The 19,952-nt window shown below is 38.1% G+C and overlaps 1 protein-coding gene across 2 annotated transcripts in view; it reads right to left on the reverse strand.

Annotated features, from left to right (window-relative positions):
* Positions 1-19,952, reverse strand: part of MEMO1 (mediator of cell motility 1) — a 111,523-nt gene that overhangs the window by 61,114 nt on the left and 30,457 nt on the right. For both annotated transcript variants that reach the window (XM_018055087.1, XM_018055088.1), the window contains exon 3: positions 786-867. In XM_018055087.1, the coding sequence (XP_017910576.1) occupies positions 786-867 (82 nt within the window). The remainder of the gene's footprint in view (positions 1-785; positions 868-19,952) is intronic.

Raw genomic sequence — 19,952 nt, forward strand, 5'->3', positions numbered from 1 at the left:
TAAAATAGGTAACATTTATATAATACTTATTATGTGCCCAACATTAATGTAAGTTCTTTATGTGTATTTACTTGTTTAATTCTCATAGTGTTTAATAAGTGGTTACTATTATTATTTTCACTATTAATTATTCATCAAGTTACCAACCTGAACTCGAGAAGTCACATAAAAGACGCTGCTGTGAGAGAAAAATAGCAGAAACGCCAACATTTACCAAATCAAAATTAACTGAATTCATACCATACAGTTAACTGTGTTTGTTAGCTTGTAATTCTGAAAAAGTCCTCTAACACAGACAACAGCTTGCCTTCTAATAGGCAATAGACTGCCTTCATTTAAAAAAAATCTACCCATCCTCTAAAATCCTGGCTGCTAGTCCATATTGCACCACATTGTGTTTAATACACTTTTATTTGTAAGTCTAAAATTATGTGATTAAAGTCAATCTTTTTAATGTTTAAAATAGAACTTACTCATTTGTACCAAATACTACTGCAATCACCAAGCTTACCTAATGTTTAAACTGCTTCAACTAATGTTTAACTGTTTTAAAAGTCAGTTTTATTACCAAAAATAAAATTTGAAACTTCTGCATCTGAGAAAATAGCCAATTACTTTACCCTTGAGTTAAAGTGAAAGCCACAGCAATCATGAAATTTAGTGAATATAACTTCTTCGTTTCAACACAGCATTTGATTTTTAATTTTTAATTCAATCCATAGACATTCATCCTTTACTAAAAATCAACACATGAAAGATTCTGGGTAAAGACCCTTTAAACTTACGGTGCAATAATGGCTCTAGCAGGTCTTTTTGTAGACTGTACTTGTGAAAGCCAACCTTCTAGCTGGGCATTCAGCTGCGGTCCTATAAAAAGAGAAAGAGGTAAACTGGAGTGAGCAAAGCAATACAGTAACCATACATGATACAAAGTTCTCCCTGAGCTTATTTGGGACTAAAATAGCTTAATGGGCAGTGGATCATCATTTTAGATGTTAATGTGTGAAACTTAACCAATTATAAAGTTTCCAGGAGCAAGCCGTATGATAAAGACAAGTACTGATTAAACAATATTTGCTTTAATCCATCTACTTATTTATTTACAATCACCTTCGTTCAAGACCACCACCACCTCCTCAAACCAAGGTACTGATCAAACAAAATAAAACAGCAAACAGAAAACCACAGTATATGAAAAGAAAATAACTGAATATTTCTGGAGCACCAAAACCTGCCTTAATCACTAAAATCACATCTATAGTGTGATCATTACAATACTCAATGATTGTTTCTGCCATCCACTCCAGCCCATATTCCCATATTATATCAATAATCAGGAACTGCTGCTGCTAAGTTGCTTCAGTCGTGTCCAACTCTGTGCGACCCCAGAGACGGCAGCCCACCAGGCTCCCCCATCCCTGGAATTTTCCAGGCAAGAACACTTGAGTGGGTTGCCATTTCCTTCTCCAACGCATGAAAGTGAAAAGTGAAAGGGAAGTCGCTCAGTCGTGTCCAACTCTTAGCGACCCCATGGACTGTAGCCTACCAGGCTCCACCATCCATGGGGTTTTCCAGGCAAGAGTACCAGAGTCGGGTGCCACTGCCTTATCCAAACCAGGAACTATACCACCTCAAAAATCTCAGGTTCAGGCATCCCACTCTCTTCACTTCCTATTATTCCAGTTCACTTCTAAAAGTCTGTTGGAGTCATTTTGCCAACTATTCTTCATCCTCTCTTCTCCACTTCTATACCTATCCTGAGATTTGATGATCCATCACTATAATCATTTCCTTGCCTGTGGCCTCCTCCTTTGCTCCTCTCTTCCTCCATCATAGTCAAATCATAGTTAAAACCAGCATTCCACCTAACACAGCACCTCCACCTGAACAGCTGAATAAGACTGTAAAGAAACACAACCATAAGAACTTTGAAATTATGTTCATAAATTTCAGTAGACCCTTAGGAGACAAAGCCCAGAAATCATACCACAACGACCTAGGGAATTTGCTCCTTCATCTTTAAGATAAAGAATTACTTCATATAGCTTCTCCTTTTATCTTAAACCGTCACCCCTTTCCCATTCCCAGCAGATGATCAACCTTTTCACTTTGTTAAGGAAAAACAAGCAGCAGCAGAATACCCAATCACCCTGGTTTGCTCAGGACCTCACCAGTTTTAGCACTGGAAGTCTGGTGTCCTGGGAACTCTCTCAGTCCCAGGCAAACCTGAATGTTAGTCACCCTAAACTCAGAAGAGAACTACCTCCTCTTCCTCTTTTCCTGCTCCTATCAAAAGAAAAACAAACTACTTCTGCACTGGGTCCCAATTTGCCTTCCTTTCTCAAAGACTCTGCTCTTCCAACTATCCTTTTCTCCGGCCCTAACTTGTCCCTTTGTATGAGATAATTATCATCGGCATGCAAATTTAAATTTTTTTAATTAAGAAAAAAGACAAGCTAAACAAGCCTCTAACCAGCAACTCAGGACCATCTTTCTCAAGGACCCAGTAGCCATCTCTTTGAAATGTGATCATCAAGGAGGATAGGAGCCTAACTTCAGAGGGTCACCTAGCCCCAAGTTGCTAAATTACTTCCTGTCATAAAAATACGTAAGTTTATTTTTCCTGGGATAAAGCAATTAGCTAATACATTATGGTCACCCTGATTACCAAGCGAATTTAGAATGAACTATGTGTGACAAATGTTGCTGTCAAGTCTTCTTTCTTGAGCACTACTTATTATTTATCCTAAGAATATGCATGTAATGGATTTTATCTGCTTAGCTGTATAAAAGGATAAGCGTTCTTTAGGTCTTTGCAATCTCTTAGCAGACAGCTGGTGATGTGCATTGTATTCAAGCTTATTACTTGTCAAAAATAAAATTGTTTCCTTTCTCAGAATTGTTACATTTATTGAAAAAGTTCTTAACTTAGATATGAATGTTCATAGCACTCATGTTTATTTATGTAAAAACAAAAGCAAAATGAATTCAAAATATTCTTAAAATTTTCTTCATATTCACAATCTGATTTCTAAATTTCTTTTTAACTCAGTCATCAATGACCCTGTTTTTCCATAATATCATCCTCTGTACCATTTAAGGAAGTAGTGATGTGATATTTCTTTTTAAAATGCTCCTCTACTGCCTCAGAATTCTCCTTCAAGCAACGGACACACATTGTTCAAGTTGTGATGCTACACCTTTCCTGATGTTACCAAACCAAAAGGTATCACCAGAAAGTGCAACTAACAGGTTTCAGAAGACAACACAGACCTGTTCATCTCTTCCTTAAATGATATGTTACCTGAAACACCAATGGGTTGCATTATCTAGCCATACCAACAGGATTAATTATTGAGTTTGGGTATATGTAGGCAGTGATAACCATTTCACAACTGACAATGATTTAAAGATGCCACTGACTGCAAAACACATTTCAATTTCAGAAATATTAAAATATGGGGAAATCTATATCTTTAAATCAATGAAATATAGTAGCACTATGAAAACCACACTCTCCACAATATTCTGGTATTTTTATTTCAATGGAGAACAGTAAAAAAAAATCATCAAAGACTAGCTGTAACCAAAACTGTTTCTCAAAAGGCTTCCTGCATATAATCATCTCATTTAATTTAAAAAGGAACATTTCAGCAGTTCTCCGCAAATCCTTTCCCTCCTTACTGTTGTCTTACCTTGATCATATACTTAGAATTTATTGCTATGCTTTTTACAAAACTAAGTATCTTATTTTTAGATACATCTCAAGGGATGCTATTTGTTTTTATGTATCTATGACAAGACTCCTCACACAGAAAATAACATGCCCTTGGGAACACAAGAACTGTCTGACTGAATCTGACCCCAAGCCCATCCAGAGCAGTACATAGCAAACCAAAAACACAGAAACAGTCTTGTTGTAGAGAAAATTATTGTTCTCCTTGATACAAACCTCAAAGGGTCAGACCAAATCCAAATATCTTGGATTCCTTATTACCCACTAAAATTACAAACATAAGAATTTGTTTGTAATTTCTGCTAAACTCTGTAGTTCAGAATACAATTCATCAGGGCAAATAACTATCCAGTGAACAATCTTCAGTGCATACCATCCAACTCATATCTGGCCAAGTGGCTATCACTTAACCACATTCCTGCCCACTCATCTAGTCTTTCAAAAATTTTCATATAGTTAATACCAATTCCATTGGATTTCGTACCTAAAAGGGATTTAAAATTTGAAGGATCACCGTGTACTCCTCCCTTGAGGTGATTTACAAAACCATAATCTGAAAAATGGGTTCAGCACTGATTCCTTTAACAGTCTATTAACTTGGAATCACTATTCTGAATCTATTTATAAACAAATTTCCTATCTTTATCAAATGCTGCCACTGAACTCCTTGAGAGTACCTGGTTATAGTGTCTGACCTCAACTCTCTTTCAACATCAACATATTGATTTATATCTGCTATTTCTTCATTATAAAAAAAAATATGGGGGAACACATATAAAGACAAGGGTAAAACAATAATCCTATAATTATAAAAAACACCAAAATTAATATGTTCCAACTTTCCTGCTAATCTTTAAAATGACAGACAATTCTGTAAACTGCTCTTATTTACATAACAATACATAAGTATTTTCCTATATTATGGACACTTTAACATTTTATAGTTAAATAAGATTTCTTTGTGTAAATGGATCACTGGTTTCCTTAAATATTACTGTAATATGTTTAATTTTTTCCAAGTTTTTGTGCAATTATAAATAATTCTATAACACATATCTCTATTTTCATATTTTAAATAATCTCCTTTGGAGACTCTCAGAATGGAATTACCATGTAAATCAATGTGAATCTTTTTAAGATTTCAAAACATGTATTAAAATTGTTATCCAAAATTGCATCCCTTCATAATTACGCACCATGCATGAACAACACCTGTTTTACCATATCCTCACCTCATTTCTCTCATTTGATAAAAATCAAAATTTAATGCCTGACCTCAATTATATTTGGCATTTCAAAATAAATCATTGTATTTCTTCAAAGCAATTAAAATGACTAAAATATATATATATTGACTCATATATATAAGATACGTATTTTCTACTTAGACCATGGAATAGCAACATGGTGTTAATAATGGGTAACTTGTGACTGGCAGGAATACTGAAGGTTTAGCAAACAATTACTATCTATTGGCCTTTACAGTTGTTGCTGCTGTGCAGTCACCCAGTTGAGTCTGACTCTTTGCAACCCCATGGACTGCAGCAAGCCAGGCCTCCCTGTCCCTCACCATCTCCCAAAGTGTGCCCAAGTTCATGTTCATTGCATCGGTGATGCCGTCCAGCCATCTCATCCTCTGATGCCCTCTTCTCCTTCTGCCCTTGATCTTTCCCAGCATCAGGGGCTTTTCCAATTATTTGTCTGTGCACATCAGATGACCTAAACACTGGAGCTTCAGCTTCAGCATCAGTCGTTCCAGTAAATATTCAGGGTTGATCTCCCATAAGATTGACTGGTTTGATCTCCTTGCTGTCCAAGGGACTTTCAGCAATCTTCTCTAGCACCACAGCTCGAAGGTATCAATTCTTCAGTGCTCTGCCTTCTTTATGGTCCAGCTCTCACAACCGTACATGACCACTGGGAAGACCATACCCTTCACTATACGGACCTTGGTCAGCAAAGTAATGTCTCTTGCTTTTCAAAATATTGTCTAGCTTTGTCATTGCTTTCCTGCCAAGAAGCAATCGTCTCCTGTTTTCAAGGCTGTAGTCACCATCCACAGAGATTTTGGAGCCCAAGAAAAGGAAATCTCACTACTTCTACCTTTTCCCCTTCCATTTGCCATGCAGTAATGGGGCTAGATGACATGATCTTAGTTTTTTAATACTTAGTCTTAAGCCAGCTCTTTCACTCTCCTCCTTCACCCTCATCAAGAGGCTCTTCAGTTCCTCTGCTTTCTGCAATTAAGAGTGGTATCATCCGCATATCTTAGATTGTTGATGTTTCTCCTGCTTATCTTGATTCGGCTTGTAACTCACTCAGTCCAGCATTTCTCATTATGTGCTCGGTGTACAGGTTAAACAAACAGGGTGACAACAGACAGCCCTGTCATACTCCTTTCTTGATCTTGAACCAATTAGTTGTTCCATACAGAATTCTAACTGTTGCTTCTTGATCCACATACAGGCTTCTCAGGAGACAGGTAAGATGGTCTGGTATTCCCAACTCTCTTAAGAGCTTTCCACAGTTTGTCATGATCCACACAAGGCTTTAGTACAGTCAATGAAACAGAGATAGATGTTTTTCTGAAATTCCCTTGCATTCTCTTTAACCCAGTGAATGTTAGCAATTTGATCTCTAGTTCTTCCGTCTCTAAACCCAGTTTGGACATCTGGAAGCTATTGGTTCATGTAATGATGAATAGCCTAGCATGCAAGATTTATTAGCATGGGAGATGAGCGCAATTGTTCGATGGTGAGCCATTCTTTGTTACTACCCTTCTTGGGAACTGGGATGAGGACTGACCTTTTCCCATTCTGCGGCCACTCCTGAGTCTTCCAGATTTGCTGACATAATGAATGCAAAACCTCGATGGCATCATCTTTAGGGATTTGAATAGTTCTGCTAGAATTTCATCACACCCACTAGCTTTATTAACAGCAGTGCTTCTTAAGGCCCACTTGACTTCGCACTCCAGAATGTCTGGCTCTGAGTGACTAACCACACCATCGTAGTAATCCAGCTCATTAAGATCTTTTCTACACAGTTCTTCCATGTATTCATTCTATCTCTTCTTGATCTCTTCAGCATATACTAGGTCTCCACCATTTTTACCCTTTATTGTGCCCAAGTTACCCATTACACCCAGTCACAAGTTATCCATTACTGAAGTTTATGAAACAACTACCATCTACTGGCCTTTACAGGAGACAGGTCAAATTCAAAACCAAGCCTATTATGTTGTATTATGCTTAAGTTTGTTTTTTTTTTTTTTTTAATGCTTAAGTTTTAAATCACTCACAGTCATAAATACTTTCACATTCTCCTGCCATTAAATCTTTTTTAGTAATGGGGTATTTTTTTTAACCTTTTAGTAACAATAATTCTTTCTCCTATAATAGTCAAAAAGTGGTCTACAGACCAGAATCATCCAATGTGTTTATTTTAAAGAGAGATCACTATGTCACCACAGTCTCTGGGGATGGTACCTACAGCTTTTAACAAGCTTTTAGCCAACTCTGCAGTGACTGTGACACACACTATGCGGGACCACTGCCATAAGAGCATTAATGCGTGCAAGAACATGCTGCATGAACGAGTATATGAACAAACACAGTTAACGTAACAGACCCTTGGTGACGAACTGTCTCCACTGCATAAATAAGTCACATAATCTATAAATTAGCAATATAAAAATGCATGAATTGTTGTCTCTAAACTACTTGAGGGTTTCCCTTGTAGCTCACTGAATCCGTAAGTGATCCACTATTCCTTAAAATATACATGTTTATTTTTAATAGTGTTTCTAACCTCTCACTTCAATCAATGCCTCACCAGCTTTTCCACTCGAACAACCCTGATGACAAAGGAAAATAAATTCAAGATTCATAAAAACTGGATGATAAACAAATTCTAACATCTTCTTAGTCCAAAAATTTATGTGAATGTAATAAACTAAATGACAATACAATATCCATAGTAATTTCAAAACTCCCATGCTCCTACCTGTGATTTAAATGGAGGCCCTAAGAAGATACACCACATTTACCCTCTAACACCAGGGTCAAGTGCTCTAATTAGGAAACATGAACCAGAATCATAAAAGGCAAGAAGCTAAAGTGGCACAAATGCTTAACGTTGAGTCCACAATACTTCTTTAATGCATAAATAACCAGGACTTGTTATCTTCTCCCAACTGCAACTAAATTTTTTTTTTTTTAATGTTTCTTTGGGTTACAACCAACCAGTTACTACTACCCAATCTGGATAATTTGATACCAAATGCAAACACACAATTTATGGGAAAATAAAACGAGTCTGCCTGAATGGAAAGAATCAGAAATAGGATAACTTTCCACACAAGGAAATAATTTTCAGGTAACTGCTCAAAATAAGTTTCTGATACCAACGGTCAAGATGGCAGAATAGGAGGACGTGAAGTTCTCATCTCCTAACAGGTCAGGGCTTGGGCCTAAGCGCCTGTGGTGGTGGTGGTGGTTGTTCAGTCACTCGGTCACGTTCGACTCTTTGCAATCCCATGGACTGCAGCAGGCCAGGCTTCCCTGTCCTTCACCATCTCCCTGGGCTTGCTCAAACTCATGTCCATTGAGTCGGTGATGCCATCCAACCATCTCATCCTCTGTTGCCCCCTTCTCCTCCTCCCTTCAATCTTTCCAAGCATCAGGGTCCTTCTAATGAGTTGGCTGTTTGCATCAGGTGGTCAAAGTATCTGAGCTTTAGCTTCAGCATCAGTCCTTCCAAAGAACACCCAGGACTGATCTCCTTTAGGATGGACTGGTTGGATCTCCTTGCAGTCCAAGGGACTCTCAAGAGTCTTCTCCAACACCACAGTTCAAAAGCATCTACTTTTTTGGCACTCAGCCTTCTTTCTGGTCCAAGGCCCTGTGGTAGGAGCACCAAGTCCAAACTGCTGAACTTACAGAGTACTTCAACCCTAAGAAATATGAATCCATGTGAGCTCTTCCAAAGGTCTGCATCTCAGCACCAAGACCCAGTTCCACCAACTGCCTCCAAACTCCAGTGCTGGACACCTCAGGCCAAGCAATCAATAAGACAGGAACACAGCCCAACCCATCAACCAAAATGAGATGACAGAGAAATATGTTACAAATGAAGGAGCAAGCTAAAAACCTATAAGAACAAATAAAAGAAGAGGAAAGAGGCAACCTACCTGAAAAAGAACTCAGAGTAATATTAATAATGATGATCCATAAACTCAGAAATAGAATGGAGGCACAGATTGAGAAAATACAAGAAATGTTTACAAGGACCTAGAAGAAGTAAAGAACAAACAAATGGTGATGAAAAACACATTAACTGAAATGAAAAATACACTAGAAGGAATCAACAACAGAATAACTGAGGCGAAGAACGAATAAGTGAGCTGGAAAACAGAATGGTGGAAATAACTGCCAATGAGCAGAGTAAAGAAAAAACAATGAAAAGAAATGAGAACGGTCTCAGAGACCTCTGGGACAACATTAAATGCACCAATCTTTGAATTATAGGGGTTCAAGAAGAAAAAGAGAGTCTGAGGAAATACTTGAAGAGATTATAGGTAGAAAACTTCCTTAATATGGGAAAGGCTATCAGGCCAGAAAGAACTGGCAAGATATATTTAAAGTGATGAAAGTGAAAAACCTACAATCAAGACTACTCTACCCAGCAAGGATATCATTCAGATTCAATGGAGAAACTAAAAGTTTTACAGATACACAAAAGTTAAAATAATTCAGCACCACCAAACCAGCTTTACAGCAAACGCTAAAGGAACTTCTCTAGGTGGGAAACACAAGAAAAAAGACCTATAATAACAAGCCCAAAACAATTAAGAAAATGGTAATAAGAACATACATATAATTATCTTCAATGTGAATAGATTAAATACTTCAAACAGAAAACATAGACTGGCTGAATGGATACAAAAGCAAGACCCATTATATGATGTCTACAAGACACCCACTTCAGATTTAGGGACATACACAGACTAACCGTGAGGGGGTGGAAAAAGATACTCCATGCAAATGGAACTCAAAAGAAAGCTGGAGTAGCAACAGTCAAATCAGGCAAAACAGACTTTAAAATAAAGACCATTAGTAATACAAGAGACAAGGAAGGACACGACATAATGATCAAGGGATCAATCTAAGGAGGTGTAACAATTATAAACATTTATGCACCCAGCATAGGAGCACTTCAATACATAAGGCAAACACTAACAGTCATAAAAAAGGAAATCAACAGTAACACAGTAATAGTGGGGAACTTTAACACCCTCATTTATACCAAAGGACAGATCATCCAGACAGAAAATTAATCAGAAAATATAAGCTTTAAATGACACATCAGACCAGATAAACATAATTGATATTTATAGGACATTCCATTTGAAAGCTGCAGAATATAGTTTCTTCTCCAGTGCACATGGAACATTCTTCAGGAGATCACATCTTCAGTCACAAATCAAGCCTTGGTAAATTTGAGAAAACTGAAACAGTATTAAACATCTCTTCCAATCACAATTCTATGAGATTGGAAATTATAGGGAAAACAAAAATTGGAAGAACACAAACACGGGCAGGCTAAACAATATGTTATTAAAACCCAAAGATCACAGAGGAAATCAAAAACTACCTAGAGGGACCTCCCTGGTGGTTCAGTGGGTAAGAATCCATCTGCCAATGCAAGGGACACCTGCCTCAGAGAAATGAAGCCCAGACACCACAACCACTGAACCCAGACACTGCCTCTCCTGGAGCCTGTGAGCCCCAGGGCCTGCGTGCTGCAGCTGCTACGTGGGCTCTAACACATGCCTAGAGCCTGTGCTCCACAACAAGGGAAGCCTCCTCAACGAAAGGCCTGTGCACCGCAATGAAGAGTGGCCCCTGCTCACCAAAACTACACAAAGACCATTCGCAGCAACAAAGACCCAGCACAGTCAAGAAGAAAACAAATAAACACAAGAATTTTTTTAATCTTCCAATAAATGAAAGTCCAGGACCAGATGGCTTCACAGGTGAATTTTATCAAACATTTAGAGAAAAACTAATAACACCATCCATCTCAAACTCTTCTGAAACAAACAGCAGAGGAAAAACATTCCCAAACTCATTCTACAAGGCCATCATCATCTTAATATCAAAAGCAGGAAAAGATAATCACAAGAAAAAGAAAATTACAGACCAATATCACTGATGAGCACAGAAAAATTCTCAACAAAATATTAACAAATTGAATTCCAAAACATATTACAAAGGATTACATGATCAAGTGGAATTTATCGCAGGAACACAAGGATTCTTCAATATACACAAATCAATCAATATGATACTCCATATTAACAATTCTTGACCAGAAACACATTAATACATCTTTTGTTACCCAAATGTTATTGACCAGAGATGTATCAATACATTTTTAGAGACTGATACATTTAACATCACCATGCCAAGCTATCAGAGCTTAAAACTGACCAAAAGTTCATTATACAACTTATGATTGTTATTGTCATTCACATTTTGTTTGTTCCCTTAGGTTTTGGTTTCAACCTTTTGTACATTATAACCGCAAGTTTATTACCATAAAATTTTCAAAACTGATGAATCACAAAATTTTGAGTAAAGAATTTTTCTGTGAATTTTATGCAGATACTTTCTCTGATGAACCTACCCCAAAACAATACGTACCATATACAGAAAATCCACAGCAAACATCATTCTCAATGGTGAAAAACTAAAAGCATTTGCTCTAAGGTCAGGAATAAGACAAGGATGCCCACTCTCATCACTATTATTCAACACAGTTTGGAAGTCCTAGCCATGCCAATCAAGGGGGAAAAAAAAAAAAGGAATCCAAAATGGAAAAGAGAAGCTAAAACTGTCACTGTCTGCAGATGACATGATATTCACACTAAGAAAATCATAAAGATGCCACTAGAAGACTACTGGTGCTAACCAATGAATTTGGTAAAGTTGCAGGATACAACATTAATGCACAGAAATCTTTTCCATTCCTATAGACTAGCAATGAAAGATCAGAAGGAAAAATTAAGGAAATAATCCCATTTATTTACCACTCCAATGAAGAGAATAAAATACCTAGGAATAAATGTTCCTAAGGAGCCAAAACACCTGTCCTGAGAAAACTATTAATATAAGACACTGATGAAAGAGATCAAAGATGACACAGATACTGAGATATACCACGTTCTTGGACCTATTTTCATATTGCAAATGAAAATGACATGGAAAAACACTTATAAACACTAAACCAAACAACAAATCACTGTTAAACCTAAAATAACATCTACATTACTAATCTACGTTAAAATAAATAAACCCAAATTGTTGAGACTTGCTATTGGGCCAATAAAATATGTATCAGAGCGTTGGGATACATATATATGGACCAATCTGACAATACTTCCCTGTTACCAAGAAGGGACTTCCCCCTTTTACTTTACTTCCCTAGGTTTGATAGTTGTTGTTTAGTCGCTGGATCATATTTGAATCTTTTGTGACCCCATGGACTGTAGTCTGCCAGGTGCCTCTGTCTGTGGAATTTCCCAGGCAAGAAGACTAGAGTGGGTGGCCATTTTCTTCTCCAGGGGATCTTCCAACCCAGGGAACCTGTGTCTCCTGCATTGGCAGGTGGATTCTTTACCAGTGAGCCACCAGGGAAGCCTTCCTAGGTTTGATATCCATTACCAGATTTCTGGTAGATAGAATCAAAGAATAGAGAAACAATCTAGAAAAGCATGGTCCAGAAAAGAAACATTAAACACTTTAGTAGTATTTTTTCAGTTTATTTTTATTGAAGTATAGTTGATTATTAATATCTTTCTTTTTATAATTTTTTCCCTGAAAATGCAACACCTTCAACAGTTTGTTTTTTCCTTTTTTTTTTTAATGTCTATCAGGTACTTGAGTTATTGTCCACAGCCATCACGTACCAGACAATCTAGATAAGTCATTATTACTTTTTGAAGTAATTAATGATAATCTACCACAATTTTTGTTTTTGTACTTTTGCTGTGACATGTTTGAGGCCTCTTTCCTTTTTTTCACAATTGTTGGTACTGCGTGTGCCAGCTCATTGATTTAAAGACTGTTTCTGATTTTGCAACCATAAGATGCAAACAAAAAGAATTTCAGCAAGTTTTTCCTTGATAACTAGCCAAGAAAACATGCCTAATGTGAACAGAAATGGGCATGCCAGGTATCAGATAAGAAAAGACAAAGACAATTGGTCAGAAAAGCCATCAAAATAAAAGGCCTTCTAAGGAGTTCTGAGACTGATGATTTAGGGGTAAAACTAAGTTTGGAAACTATTGGACATGGTTAAGCAAGAAAGTTAAGGTACATGTGTGCATCCACTCTACCAAACACTTTCCATACCATTTGAACTGTTTTCATCAAACTGCCTAATACTGAAATAAATGTGTTAATCTAAAACCTGCCCAGATTGAAGAACACCTGGTTTAAACCCAAGTGGAATCTCCCCCATTCCCAGAAGATCAAACCAGAAAAGTTCTGAGAGCCTCACAGCCATGCTCAGGCATTAGCTCCTTTAAGAGGCCTTAGATAATGTCACTAGCACTTTCTTTTAAATTATAGCCACCACAAAAACTCTATTAAAGAAATAAAAAATGCTCTTTCAAACCCCTCTACACTAAGCCAATTTGAAAGACATACAGATAACTACTCAACCAATCAATTCTATAAACCAACATTACCCAAATTTTGTCAGCAAAATCAGAATACAGACCTTTGTGGCTAAATAAACCAGAAAGGGGTGAGTGAAGAATGGATCACGACTAAACTTGGGAGGTAGAGGAAGGACAGCACACTGCCAGTGGCACAGCCAAGACCAGGAAGTCTGTTCCGAGATGAAGACTTTGACTTCAGACACACTGAAAGTTTTTGGAGACAATAAGGCAACCAGATAAAGATATCCAGCTGGTAAAGAATAAGAGTCTTAACTGCAGAAAAAAAGGACAGAAACAGATTTTGGAGTCATCTAATTACGATGGCTAAGTATGAACGTGTACATATCAATGCTGACAACACAAACGTTAAAAAACTGAGTCTTAGGACAGAGGTATGAGTATGAAGCTGACCCAGCAAAAGTGGGCAAGGAGATCAACACAAGACTAGGGGGAAATAAAGTACACAGAAAGCAAAGAGGTAAGATCTTCAGGAAGATTAGCAGACTCTAATCCAATAGTCTGTAATAAACAAGCATGATGAGAACCGAAAAATGCCAAGAAATATATTTGGTGACTCTGAGAAATTAGTAATCTTAGAACAATTACTTTCCAGTGCTTGGGAGTAAAACCTGCATATACAAGTAGTTACAGACAAGATAAATTACCAAAAGATGGAGTCATCAAATGAAAATACTCTAAGAACTGAAAGCAACTATCATTGCCTTCTTTTTCATCACCTCTAGTTCTCCTAATTTGAAGTCTCCAACACTTCAAATACATCTATTCACTCACTTTATGAAATATAACCTTAACCTATCGGCATTAGTAATCATATTTTTATACCTCTCAATAAACCAAGCCATCTATTAATGTCATGGGAAAGTCAACATTTGAGTAAGCTTTTGGAATATTATCCAAAATAGATAGCAAAAATTTTTGGAAGATAAACAGTTTTAAGATTTTTTCTACATATTCACATTTAAACATGTATTACAGGTTTACAATCCTGTAGCTAGTTCTATAGAAATTCAAGCCAACATTTCATATTAAAAAGGAAAGCAATAATTAAAATTACTAACATTTAATATTGGTAACATAGCTTTCATCTAAGGACATAAAAGCAACGTTTAAACATCCATTAATACTGACCAAACAATCCTGCTTGCTCCAGGAGCATACAAGCATCAACATGTTTAAAATCTACCCTAATGACCCATAAAATAGTTTAAAACATTTGTGACTAATATTTAAATAATGACAATAAATGGGAATATAACAACAAAAGTTATTTTGGATAAAATACTTCAGACTAAAAGTAAATCTTCTGAATGTGAACTTTAGTAACTGTCATTCAGAAAGTTAAGAAAAGGACCAGACCAAAATCTGCCTGCCAATGCAGGAGACATGGGTTTGATCCTTGGTCCAGGAGGATTTAACATGCCGCAGAGCAACTAAGCCCTCGCACCCCAAGTACTGAAGCCCATTTAAATCATGCCCGCAAGCCACAACTACTGAGCCTGTGTGCCGCAACTACTGAAGCCCAGGCGTGCCTAGAGCTGTGCTCTGCGACGAGAAGCCACCACAACCAGAAGCCCACACACCGCAACGAAAAGGAGCCCCTGCTTCCTGCAACTGGAGAAAGCCCAAGCAAAGCAACAAAGATCCCATGCAGTCAAAAGAAATAAAACAAATAATACAGGCTTAAAAAAAAAAAAAGAAAACATTTGCTAAGTAGACACCATGAACAAGGTAACAAATGCAACAAAAGTATACTGTTTTCATTTACTTTAGATACACTTGATGTTCACTTCAAAAAGAGGCAAGAAAAGAACTGCAAACAAGAAGAACAGGAAAAACCAGGGAGTTCCCTGGTGGTCCACTGAGACTCTGCACTCCCAAAGCAGGGGGCCTGGGTTCCATCCTTAGTCCAGGAGCTGATCCCCCACATGCCCCAACTAAGACCTGGAAGAGCCAAATAAATAAAGGAATATTTTTTAAAGATTAAAAAAGGAGGAGGACAGGAAAAACCAGAGCTTATAGTGTACTTACAACTGGAGATATCAAGGGGACATTTCATACAAAATAGGCATGATAAAGGACAGGAACAGTAAGGACCTAACAGAAGCATAAGATTAAGAAGAGGTGGCCAGAATACACAGAAGAACTATACAAAAAAGGTCTTTTTTAAAAATTTTAATTGGAGGCTAATTACTTTACGATATTGTAATGGTTTCTGCCATACACTGACATGAATCAGCCATGGGTGTACATGTGTTCCCCATCCTGAACCCTCCTCCTACCTCCCTCCCCACCACATCCCTCAGGGTCATCCCAGTGCACCAGCCCTGAGCATCCTGTCTCATGCATCAAACCTGGACTGGTGATATATTTCACATATGGTAATATACATGTTTCAATGCTATTATCTCAAATCACCCCACCCTCGCCTTCTCCCACCAAGCCCAAAAGTCTGTTCTTTACATCTGTGTCTCTTCTGTCTCACATATATGGTCATTGTTACCATCTTAATGAGCTGGATAACCACAATGGTATGGTCACTCATCTATAGCCAGAATCCTAGAGTGTGAAGTCAAGTGGGCCTTAGGAAGCATGACTACAAACAAAGCTAGTGGAGGTGATGGAATTCCAGCTGAGCTATTTAAAAGCCTAAAAGATGGTGCTGTTAAAGCGCTGCGTTCAATAGGTCAGAAAATTTGGAAAATTCAGCAGTGTCCACAGGACTGGAAAAGGTCAGTTTTCATTCCAATGCCAAAGAATGTTCAAGCTACCATACAACTGTACTCATTTCATATGAGGGTAAGATAATACTTAAAATCCTTCAAGCTAGGCTTTAGCAGTATGTGAACCAAGAACTTCTAGATGTACAAGCTGGGTTTAGAAAAGGCAGAGGGACCAAAGATCAAACTGCCAACATCTGTTGGATGATACAAAAAGCAAGGAAATTTCAGGAAAACATCTACTTCTGCTTCACTGACTACACTAAAGCCTTTGACTGTGCGAATCACAACACACTATGGAACATTCTTAAAGAGATGGAAATACCAGACCATCTTAACCTATCTCCTGAGAAACCTGTATGTGAGTCAGGAAGCAGCAGTTGGAACTGGACATGGAACAATAGACTGGTTCCAAATTGAGAAAGGAATATGACAAGGCTGTATATTGTCACCCTGTTTATTTAACTTCTATAGAGAGTACATCATGTCAAAGGCCAGCCTGGATGAATTACAAGCTGGAATCAAGATTGCTGGGAGAAATATCAACAACCTCAGATATGCAGATGATACCACTCTAATAAAAAGCCCCTTGATGAAGGTGAAAGAGAAGAGTGAAAAAGCTGGCTTAAAACTCAACATTCAAAAAACTAAGATTATGGTATCTGGGCCCATCACCTCATGGCAAACAGAAGGGGGAAAAGTAGAAACAGTGACAGATTTCATGTTCTTGGGTTCCAAAATCACTGCAGATGGTGACTGCAGCCATAAAATTAAAAGACACTTGCTCCTTCAAAGAAAAGCTATGACAAACCTAGACAGTGTATTAAAAGGTAAAGACATCACTTTGTCAACAAAGGTCTGTATAGTCAAAGCTATGGTTTTTCCAGAAGTCATGTACAGATGTGAGAGTTGGACCATAAAGAAGGCTGAGCACTAAAGAACTGATGTTTTTAAACCGTGGTGCTGGAGAAGACTCTTGAGAATCCCTTGGACTACAAGGAGATCAAATCAATTTTAAAGGAAATCAACTCTGAATATTCATTGGAAGGACTGATGCTGAAGCTGAAATTCCAATAATTTGGCCACACGATGCGAAGAGCAGACTCAGTGGAAAAAGACTCTGACGCTGGAAAAGACTGAGGGCAGAAGAAGGGAGCGAGAGAGGAAGAGATGGCTGGACGGCACCATCGACTCAGTGGACATGAGTTTGAGCAAACTCCAGGAAGATAGTGAAGGACAGGGAAGCCTGGCATGCTGCAGTCCATGCGGTCCCAGAGAGTCAAACATGACTTAGCTACTGAACAACAGCACAATGTGACAGGCACAGTACTGCGTTCCTCAGAATGTTATTCTTGGTTAACTGTCATAGTAATCATGTCACATAGTTATTATCTCTAGCTTACAAATAAATTTTAAAAACAAAGTTTCCCTGGGACCTTCTTGGTAGTCCAGTGGTTAAGACTCTGCGCTTCCACTGCAAGGGGCACAGGTTCAATCCCTGGTTGGGGAACTAAGATCCAACGTGCCACATGGCACGATCAAAAAAATATGTTTCCTCAAGTTCATACAGCTAATAAATGGCAATGTCAAGATCTTTCAGTCACACTGGTCTGTCTCTGAATGCCACCGCACACTGCCAAATCTGAATGCAAATGATCCAAGTGAGCCCTAGCTTTCCTACAGAGCTAAGCCTCAATTTCCTCTTCTGTAAAATGAAAGGGGTAAACTCAATTATGTCTGTAGTTCCACGTTACTGTAACATACTAAGAGGTAGATATTTAGGCTGATGCTTACAGAAGATAATTATCAATGGCTCAGATGGTAAAACGTCTGCCTGCAATGCGGGAGACCCAGGTTCAACCCCTGGGTCAGGAAAATCCTCTGGAGAAGGAAATGGCAACCCACTCTAGTACTCATGCCTGGAAAATACCATGGATGGAGAAGCCTGGTGGGCTACAATCCATGAGGTCGCAAAAAGTCGGACACGATTGAGCAACTTCACTTTCACTTTACTAGGTATAAATCCACGGCATCACCTTTCATTCCATACTTTCCTCAAATGTTATATCAGAAACTAAGAAAGATCAAGGTAGGAATGACAGAACAGACAGACATCGAGAAACTCTTTCCCAAAAGTGAGAAAATGAAGAAAATTAAGTAACACTGAAGACAACTTAATTACTCTTAAGAAATTATACCTTTCTTTTTTCATTTATTTTTAATTGGAGGATAACTGCTTTAGTTCCCCAACCAGGGACTGAACCCAAGCCACTACAGTGAAAATGCCTAAACACTCAACTGCCAAGGAATTCCCTACAAAGCCTCTTAAAGTAAAGTTTTGTGAAGTATGAATCTCAATGTATTTTCATCATTAAAAGAATCATCAGATGGCACTTATTAATTGATAACATTATTTAGAAGACTTTGCTACTTTACTTCAATTTTGTTTAGGAGAAGATCTGGGTTCCTTGGGAAAACAGGAAATATAAAATTAAGCCTGGAACATCTTACACCACATTTAGTGGTTAATTTAGTACGTCACCTAGACTGAATTATGGGGTGCCAGACCTTTGGTCAAACATTATTCTGAGTGCGTCTGTGATGGTGTTTCTAGAAGAGATTAACATCTGAATCTGCAGACTGAGTGAAGCAGATGACCTTCCCTAATATGGGTGAGCCCATCCAGTCAGTTGAAGGCCTTAACAGAACAGAAAGGCTGGCCCTTCCGCCGGAAGAGGGAATTCTACATCGAGCCTGCAGGTCTGGCTCCCCAGGTCTTGAGCTCACTGGACCCTCAACTGGAACTACACCCACCCCCCTTCCTAAGTCTCCAGCTTGCCTATTGCAGGCCTCGGGATTTGTCAGTCTCCAAAGCTGTGTGAACAAGTTCATTATAAGCAGTCTCTTTCTACAGATACAGAGATGGAGATAAAGACAGAGATATATCCTGGTATATTCTATTGGCTGTGTTTCTCTGAAGAACACAGACTAACACACCAGAAAGCAAGTCATCAAAGCCTATCAAGGCCATGCTGAAAGGGTTCAAGAACCAGAGGCTCCCACTGGCTAGAGATGAGGCAATCCGAGCATCTTTTAAGTCTGCGTTTCCAATGACCCTTGAAGACATTTGCCAGTTACCTTTGGATACTGCTAGGGAACCGATTCATTATTTTGATAACTGATAAATAAATAAAAATAATCAAGCATTATTCATCCTACTTCTATATGAACTGTTCCTCTGGACAGCCAAAAAAATCAAGGATAGAAAGTATTCCTTTAAAGAAGTGTTACAGATAATAAATGAAGGTAGAATGATAAAAAATATCACCACTTTACAAGCCCTAACACATTAATAAATCTAAACGATGATCACAGAGGACTACCAACATCACCAAAAAGAAGACAACCAGACATTTGTTACTTCCTGACAAAACAAAAACTCAGGGAACATAATACTGAAGGAGAAAAACAAAGTTGGAGGGCTAAGGATTGACACTACCCAATTCCAAGACTTAATATACAGATACAACAATCAAAACAGTGTAGTGTTGATTAAAAAACAAACTGAGTAATGGAATAGAATGGAGAACCCAGAAAAGGACCCTCATGCATACAGTCACCTGATCTTTGACAACGGAACAGAGGCAATACAACAGAGAAAAGATCATCTGAATTTTCAGCAAACGGTGATGGAACAATTGGAAAACCAGGGGTTATATGGTAAATCTCTGCACCTTCCGCTCAATTTTGC

Source organism: Capra hircus, chromosome 11 (genome assembly GCF_001704415.2).
Source record: "Capra hircus breed San Clemente chromosome 11, ASM170441v1, whole genome shotgun sequence".
Lineage (NCBI taxonomy): Eukaryota > Metazoa > Chordata > Mammalia > Artiodactyla > Bovidae > Capra > Capra hircus.